The sequence below is a fragment of the Triticum aestivum genome, chromosome 1B, assembly GCF_018294505.1.
Source record: "Triticum aestivum cultivar Chinese Spring chromosome 1B, IWGSC CS RefSeq v2.1, whole genome shotgun sequence".
Lineage (NCBI taxonomy): Eukaryota > Viridiplantae > Streptophyta > Magnoliopsida > Poales > Poaceae > Triticum > Triticum aestivum.
In genome coordinates, this window is record NC_057795.1 from 100435609 (window position 1) to 100444342 (window position 8734).

The 8734-nt window shown below is 47.8% G+C and overlaps 2 protein-coding genes across 3 annotated transcripts; both read right to left on the reverse strand.

Moving 5' to 3' along the window:
• Positions 1 to 1373: 1373 nt before the first annotated feature.
• LOC123110129 (uncharacterized) lies at positions 1374 to 3244 on the reverse strand. The gene has a single exon (XM_044530581.1). The coding sequence runs from the start codon at positions 3092 to 3094 to the stop codon at positions 1517 to 1519; it is 1578 nt and encodes a 525-aa protein (XP_044386516.1). The 5' UTR covers positions 3095 to 3244; the 3' UTR covers positions 1374 to 1516.
• Positions 3245 to 3306: 62 nt separating this feature from the next.
• Positions 3307 to 5581, reverse strand: LOC123110138 (beta-carotene isomerase D27, chloroplastic). 2 transcript variants are annotated; one of them, XM_044530603.1, is made up of 8 exons: positions 5349 to 5581; positions 5177 to 5269; positions 4816 to 4920; positions 4605 to 4704; positions 4408 to 4499; positions 4258 to 4338; positions 3870 to 3938; positions 3312 to 3752 (listed from the first exon to the last, which is right to left on the reverse strand). In XM_044530603.1, the coding sequence occupies exons 1-8, from the start codon at positions 5493 to 5495 to the stop codon at positions 3612 to 3614; spliced, it is 828 nt and encodes a 275-aa protein (XP_044386538.1). In that variant the 5' UTR covers positions 5496 to 5581; the 3' UTR covers positions 3312 to 3611. The 2 variants fall into 2 exon arrangements, with proteins under 2 accessions (XP_044386529.1, XP_044386538.1); XM_044530594.1 differs by having other exon boundaries at positions 3307 to 3752; positions 4258 to 4499.
• Positions 5582 to 8734: the final 3153 nt, after the last annotated feature.

The window sequence follows — 8734 nt, forward strand, 5'->3', positions numbered from 1 at the left end:
ATTGATAGAAAAGTGCATAATTATGATGACATCTAAGGCAATGATCATGAACATAGGCATCACATCCGTGTCAAGTAGACCGACTCCTGCCTGCATCTACTACTATTACTTCACACATCGACCGCTATCCAGCATGCATCTAGAGTATTAAGTTCATAAAGAACGGAGTAACGCATTAAGCAAGATGACATGATGTAGAGGGATAAACTCAAGCAATTTGATATAAACCCCATCTTTTTATCATCGATGGCAACAATATAATACGTGCCTTGCTGCCCCTACTGTCACTGGGAAAGGACACCGCAAAATTGAACCCAAAGCTAATCACTTCTCTCATGGCAAGAAAGATCAATCTAGTAGGCCAAACTAAACCGATAATTCAAAGAGACTTGCAAAGGTATCAAATCATGCATATAAGAATTCAGGGAAGAACCAAATAATATTCATAGATAATCTTGATCATAAATCCACAATCATCGGATCTCGACAAACACACCGCAAAAGAGTATTACATCGAATAGATCTCCAAGAACATCGAGGAGAACTTTGTATTAAGAATCAAAGAGAGAGAAGAAGCCATCTAGCTAATAACTATGGACCCGAAGGTCAATGGTAAACTACTCACGATTCATTGGAGACGTAATGGTGTTGATATAGAAGCCCTCCGTGATCCCCCTCCGGCAGATCGCCAGAAAAGGCTCCAAGATGGGATCTCACGGGTACAGAAGGTTGCGGCGGTGGAAAAGTGGTTTCATGGCTCCCCTGGTGTTTTTAGGGTATAAATGTATATATAGGCGAAAGAACTAGGTCGGTGGAGCTACGAGGGGCCCACGAGGGTGGGGGGCGCGCCCTCCTGCCTCGTGGCCTCCTCGTTACGTCTCCGACTTCATCTCTAAGTCTTCTGGTTTGCTTTCGGTCCAAGAAATATCATCGCGAAGGTTTCATTCCGTTTGGTATTCCTTTTCTGCAAAACTCTAAAATAAGCAAAAAAACATAAACTGGCACTAGGCCTTCAGTTAATAGGTTAGTTCCAAAAATAATATTAAAAAGCATATTAAAGTCCATTAAACATCCAAAACAGATAATATAATAGTATGGAACAATCAAAAATTATAGATACGTTGAAGACGTATCACGCACCGGCGCCTATCACTCGCCATATTTGTATGGCATATTAAAGCATGTGTCTGCACAGTTTCATGACAAAGTATAACCATTTGTATCATGTGTAAACATGACGTACACATTTTACATGACATTGCATCTTAAAATATGATAATTAGAAGAAAAGAATTTAAACGTTCATCGAGCTCAAGTTCCTTATATTTATATAAATATAATGTTTTCTCAATAATAAAATAAAACAATATTGATATGCTAAATAAAAAGTCAAATCACTCCTCTTGTATATGCACACGCAAGGAACATGGGCCCGTGGGCTAGAATGTGGGAGAACACGAGCCCAAACAGTCAGTCTGGCAAAGATTATGGACACGCTGTGGACTGGTGGTGCATTTCAGCTGTGGTACTTGACGGAGGTGTAGGTCTGGACCATGGTGGAGACGAAGGTGACGAGGGCGACGACCTCGATGACGACGGCCCACGGCAGCGTGAAGTAGTTCCGCTGCACGTCGGCCCACATGACGTACAGCGGGTGGCGGCTCCGCTCCCGCAGCTTCTCCAGCAGCACGCACAGGTAGCTCGTCACCAGCAGCTCGCCGCCGGCCGCCGCCTCGCTCGCCACGCCCATCGTCCGGAAAAACCTCGCCACGGCCTCCTTGGTCTCGTTGCCCGCGCCGCCGTGCTGCTGCACCACCTCCGCCGCCGCCAGCACCCCCGCGTCCTCCGCCGACTGCACCATCTTCGCCATGAAGCACACGTACGCCGACACGTCCATCGGCGTCTTCATCGAGGCTGACGCCGACTGCTCGAACGCCATCAGGTTCAGCAGCAGCGGCGCCGTGCGGAACTCGATCCGCAGCTGGGGGAGGTGGAGCCGGTCCTCGTGCTGCGTCAGCTTCACGGCGAGCGGCACGGGCCCCAGCACCGACGCGATGCCGGCCAGCGCCTTGCTCCCGCTGCCGGCGCGCGCCTTCTTGAACTGCACGCCCATCCGCTTCAGGTCGCTCGCCGACGGCACGTCTTCCTTCCCGTAGCTCGCGCTCCACTTCTTGTCCTCGGGGAGGATCGGGTACAGCAGCGGCACGAACAGCAGCAGCGGGATGCGGCGCAGCAGCCGTGCCGCCTCCTGTGCCGTCTCTATCACCACGCCGTCCTGGATGGTGCGGGGCGGCGGCTCCCACCGTGTCCGCGCCGCGGTGATCATCGCGTGGAGCAGGTGCAGGACGTGGGAGACCCCCTCGGCCGGCGGCAGCGCCTCGCTCATGTCGCGGCCCTTCTCGCCGGCCAGGTAGTACAGCACGAGCTTCACGAGCAGCACCGGCGCGGGGTAGCCGGTGGCCTCGAACTCCGGCAGCTTAGTTCTGGCGATGAGATCAACGAGGAGGAAGAAGGGCATCTGGTTCTCGGCGAGGACGAGATCGACGGAGAGCTGCGCGGGGCCGAAGGGCGTGGCGTGCAGCGACGGTTCCTCGTGGCCCGTGGCGACGTTGATGAGGTGCTCGATGATGAAGCAGCCGTCGAGCACCATCATCTGGATGAACTCATCAGGGGGAATCTCGACGACGTCCTCCCCGACGTACATTGCTCGGGCCTCCTGCTCGCGGGCGGCGACGACGCGGATGTACTCCTGGATGACGGCGAGGTGTTGCGCCGTGTCGGGGTGGCCGCGGGAGATGAGGCTGTTGAGGTACGCCACCTTGAGCCGCTCGGCGGGGCGGAGGCGCCGGTCGTCGCGGCTGTGGAGCGGGCCGATGGCGACGAACCCCGGCGTGTAGTCCTTGGCGTTGTTGTTGCGGAGGTGGAGGGGGACGCGGGACAGCCGGTGGCTGGTCGCCATGGCCCGGTGCTGCTCCTCCGCCGCCACGCCCTCCTGCTTCTGCATCAGGGTGCGCGCCAGGTATTCGACGTGCACCGTGATGTCGCCGCCGCCGCCACGGCCGCCGGGCATGCGAAAAGGCCGCTCTCTAGGCATCCTGAACGATGGAACAGTGCACGCGCTGTGTCGCGATAGCCAAGAACTGCATGTCCGGCTACATATAGTGGCAGAATGGAATCTAAACTCAGAATGCCAGCTTGGAGACGACGATGAGATGGACACGCAAGGACAAATCTGAGAACAGGATCCCTCAATGATGTACGCTTACACACAGGTATATACGTAGCTTCCGTCAGCGATAAAGACGACAGAACATCAGGGAAGTGCCAATTCTTTGCTTTGCTTGTACAAGCAGACAATACGAGATTCAACTTCGTTATTCTAATTATAGTAGGTTGCATACATCCCAATTAAACCCATGCACGCAGCATGTGGCGTGTATGTGCAGATCATGCTATACAGTTCAGCTAGGGAAGAAGGCGGCCCAGCCCGCATACAAATCCATCTTCAGTCTAGTGTAGCCCCAGGTGAAGCAGGGGCAGCACCATTGCTGCATCATATCTAATATTCGTACCATTTTAGTTATCATGTGCGTCCTTTCAGAAGCAGCAGATCAAACTTGGGGGCATAGACCATCCGGGCCACCGCTGCTGCCAAGCTCTCTGCGCCGTCTCGCGTTTGTGCAAATGTCCAAGCAGGGTTCTTGCAGGGCCTTGTCGGTGTCGAGAGGTGGGGGTGGCACTCCAAAGTTGAACTGCAATGAGCAGCATCGTTATTGGTGGCATTTGGTTGTGAAAAGGGATAAACACGAGCATGCCCGCGAGATTTCTGTTTTAGCATAGCAATACATGCATTCCTGAATTTATTCTACCTGGCAGCTGTAGTCTTCAAAATTCGGCTCCATGTACAGATCAACGCCCATGTGATCCTTGAAGAACGTCTGAAAGATAAAATTTCTCTTTTAGGCTAAGGAAAGGAGATAAGGTTTTCCGGAAGCTCCAACGCAGGATTCAAACCTAACCATTCAAGGAGCACTTCATGCCAGATCTGGTCAAGTTTGGCTGAGGAAAAAAGGTTTTCAAGATCTATTGATTGACAGCTATGCTACATCGACAGCGCTCATGCAGGTTTCATCAGTAGAAGATTATACAATTCCAGTTTGCTTAATTGATTTCACACACCCCTTGGGAGACATAAAGGTATTGCAGAAAAAAGACTGCGGAGAAGTACAGATCTGGAAATATAACGCATAGACACACCTGGGTTGGCAGTTTGCACGTGTTGATACAAATGCCAAGACATTTGCTCTCTTCCAAATATTTACACTTCTCGACAAACACCTGGCAATTTCCATAATGACATATTAACAATTCGAAAGAATGTAAATAGAAGACAGAAGAGATCAATACCCCACTTGACAACGACTTCCCATCGGGCAGTGTTACAGAATTCACTGAACATGTGCCCATCAACCATTGGCACGAAAGCGCTGTTGCTCTAGCTTCACGAGTCAAACGGATCACGAGTAAGAAAAAGAAGACCATAGATCACGCTAAGTTAATTCTGCAGCCCAATGGTTAAAATGTCTGACTTGCAATGAACTCACCTACCATCATGGATGCAATTTGGCCATTAGCAATTGGTGCTAAAAGAGCTTTGAAAAGGACCAGCAACAGAGGGGGGAACAGTGTCTGGAGTACCCGGACCTGAAATTTATAAGAGAAGAGATGCAGAGATCAATAACTGAATTAAACTTTTAAGTCGTGTAAACATGGCAGAAGAGGTGGGACTGGAGATGAACAAGAGAAGTGGCATACAGCTGATTGCTCAGTCTCCGAAGCACTCTTCCCCTTGATCATGAGGCGATTCGCAACTTCGATCAGCCCGTCGTATCCAGGCTTTTGAGAATCCCACCCAACCTCCTACAGCTTTGTGTACAGAGAATGAGCGAAATTAGCAGGTGTAACAAGCACAACAGCAGTGAAAGAACTGAAAAATGTTGCATCGAGAATTGAGGTTCAGATTAGCCAATTTGTATCATGTCATAATTTCTGCAGTCAACCCCATCGATCGAGAATCATTTCATATCGGCACTGAACAAAAATCACTTGCATTGTGGAGAGGAGATAGGTAGCCAAGTAGAGAGAAGAAGGGGACGGGTGGATCGATGGGGCTCACCTCCACCATCTTGGCCCGGAAGAAGGCGAGTAGGAGGTCGTCGGCGAAGGAGGGCCGGTACTCGCCGCCCTTCCCTGACGGCGGCGCTTCCACCTGAAACGGCACCACGAATCAAGAAACCGCGGTGCCCCTTCCAGGGCATGGAGGCTAGCTAGAACACCTAATTACGTACCGGCGGCGAGGAGCAGTAGAGCCGGGAGGAAGACCGGCGGCTGGGTCCCCGGGCTGATGGGGCTGAGGAGGACGGAACGCGAGGAGGACGGGACGGGAGGGCGGGGAGGAGGTGGCCATGGAGACGGCTCGTGGTCGGAGTCGCCATGGGCGTGGACTGGACAAGCGCCGGCGAGCGAGCTCCGGCTGTTGGCCTGTGACAAACCGTCAGTGCGTGGTGGATAGCCGGCGGAGGCCCACACGTCAGCGACCTCCACTCATTCCTTTTATTTTTATTCTCCGGGCGGCCAGGCCCATCTAACCTTTTGGCCCAAGAAATCGATCCGCCAAAGGAAACAGAGACTAGCACCAAATTGACAGCTCAAAAAAAAGCACCGAATTGTCCAAAAACCCTAAATGAACAAATTGTCCAAAAGCAGACTGCTCTGGTGAGATGAATGTGTGTTTCATGCTCTGGTGAGATGTCCCAAGGCGTGTGCGCTCCGTATGGCGGTAAGGGAGGTCTGGAACTTACCAGATGATGAGATATTCTATCTTTTGAAGCTAGATTGGCTACTTATTTTATTGGATCAGTTAACATCGCCGGTGTGTGAGTAAATTATATTCATGTTTTGGAGGGCATGGCACATAAAGAATGACTTGATATTTGGTAAGGGGAAGGAAACTATCTCTGCCTTTGTGAGTTTATTCAAAATTACTGGGGGTCCTTCTCGTCTTGTCATACCAATAAGAAGACGGAGATTACCAACAAAGGTAAGGAGAGGGTGGATGGGTTTATTGGTACCAATGATTGGAAATAAAAAAATTGTGAATTGGCAGCCCCGCAATCCGGAGTTCATTAAGATTAATGTTGATGCAATTTTTGTGGAGGTCATTAGCGTTGCGAGTGTGTGGGTGTGGTTGCCAGGAACCATATGGTAGAAGTGATCATTTCTTCGCGGGATTATACTGGGGTTTGCAACAGCGTGGATGAAGCGGAACTTAGAGCTGCCCTCGTAGGGCTTTACATTGGTATTACTCTCCACAAGCCCATCATATTAGAAACTGATTGTTCGTTTGTGGCCTCCTTTTTTGGAAACGATTATTTGGACAGGTCTCCTCTAGTTGATATTAAGATGGAAGCATTGAGCATTTCTAGGTTGATGGCAAGTTTCTAGATATCCAAGATTAACAGCAGGGCCAATAGGGTGGGGCATAAGATTACTAAGTTCAGTTTTGTTGATAAGTCTGATGGTGTGCTTCTTAATAATGTCCCGCCCTGCGTGGCTCCAAAAGACTCAGCCGGCATATTATCTTGAGATTTTACAAAGTCACCGTAGCCGGATAAATGCGAGCACCAAGACTTGAACCCTGGTGGGCTAGAGATACCACTGTCCACCTAACCATCTAACCGTAGATTGGTTCGCAACACAAAATGATTTGATGCATTGTGTACTAATTGGGCACCGAGGAATGTAGCTGGCAAGTTTTCATATATAGTTACTTTTTGTTGTAAACAAATTCTGACTTCAATGTGATATTTGGATCTCGGTGCTTATCATAAGTACTCATGATCTGTTCAGACAAATGCTTTGAGACAAGAGAATTTGTGCTCACGTTGGCAAGAAAGAGAGAAAGGATTTTTTTTTCAATTCACTCATTGTCACGTACTGCAAGCAACTACTATGGCTAGTATTTGTGTTTAGTTGTCATTCTTTGTGTAGATCGTAAGCATGCAGATATGAAGATTGGTTTGCAACAACAGTTACAATAATATATATTAATATTCATGTAAGTCAAATGAGAGTACTTATGTCCTGTATTTAGTAAAAAAAATTGACCGCATAATTCATGTTCTCCAATATTTATATTTATACAAAGTATTGTGTCCACTGGATTTTTATAATCTTAAGCATGTAAATACGCTATGCAAAAAATTGTTCAGTTTATCTGCCATCATGTTTATAGGCTTAAAATACCGCAGCATCCCGCGGGGTATCATCTACTCCCTCTGTTCCTAAATATAAGTCTTTTTAGGCATTTTAAATGGACTATAACATACGGATGTATGTAGATATATTTTAGAGTGTAGATTCACTCATTTTGCTCCGTATGTAGTCACTTGTTGGAATCTCTAGAAAGACTTATGTTTTTGAACAGATGGAGTAGTTTATACATAAACTAAGTATGTGATTATTGTGTTGTACATAATTGATGCTTCATTTGAGTCCGTAAATTCCACCCTTTGTTAGAAAACAAATAGTTTTTGTCTATTTGCTGTAGAATTAGCAAATTTTAGTTGTCTATGTCACTAGTAGAGAAGAGGGCTTTGGTCCAGGCCGGGTTACCCCATTAGTCCCGGTTCAGTCCAGAACCGGGACCCATCACTAGTAGAAAAAGGGGCTAATCTGAGACACATTAGTGCCAGTTTGATTTTGAGCCGGCACTAATGTGTCCATTAGTGCCGGTTCCAACGGCTAGGCGGGCGGACATCATTAGTACCGGTTCGTGGGCAACGATTAGTACCAGTTCATGCCACGAACCGGTACTAATGATGTTGTGTTAGGCTGTGGGCCTCACGAACTCCTTTAGTGCCGGTTCATGTCATGAACCGGTACTAGAGTTTCTTATTAAGCTGATTTTTAGACTCACCTCGCTAGGAGAGAGGCAGTAGGAGCGGTTTATAAGCCATGAGTGCAGAGACGATGAAGGAGAGGCGCAATGCTCACTTGCAGCTTGCTTAGCTTCAAGCCTTTCAGAATAGAATAGATTACACGGAGCTGTGTGCAGTGTAGTCTACCCTATTCCGAAAGGCTTGAAGCTAACTAACGAGCATTGCGCCTTTTTTATTTTTAATAACTTATTAGAACTCCGGACTTCTTGTGTTACGTCAAAAACAGGATGCACTTCATGTACAAACTGGACAATCTCTTTCAAAGTATCAGGGCCGGTTTCGGACGAAAACTCTTCTGTTACACTGGCACTTCATTTTTTAAACTTATTACAACTTCAGACTTTTTTGCGTTCAGTACGCACCATTCTAAGCCACGTCATCAATTTTCAACCCTTTCAGACATCATTTGCTCCCCTATCACGAACCGGTACTAAAGAGGTTGTGACATGGCTATTTTTAGTCCCACCTCGCATAGGAGTATAGCATGTGCGGAAGAGTAGGGAGGGTCACGGCAAAAAAGAAAAAACTATATAAAAAAATTACTCAAAAATAAATAGAAGAAAACAAATAAAGCAGAAAAGAAAAAAACTATATATAAAGAAGAAGAAGCAGAAGAAAAAGAAGAAGAAGAAGAACAACAACAACAACAACAAGAAGAAGAAGAAGAAGAAGAAGAAGAAGAAGAAGAAGAAGAAGCAGAAGAGGAAGAAGAAGAGGAAGAAGAGGAAGAAGAG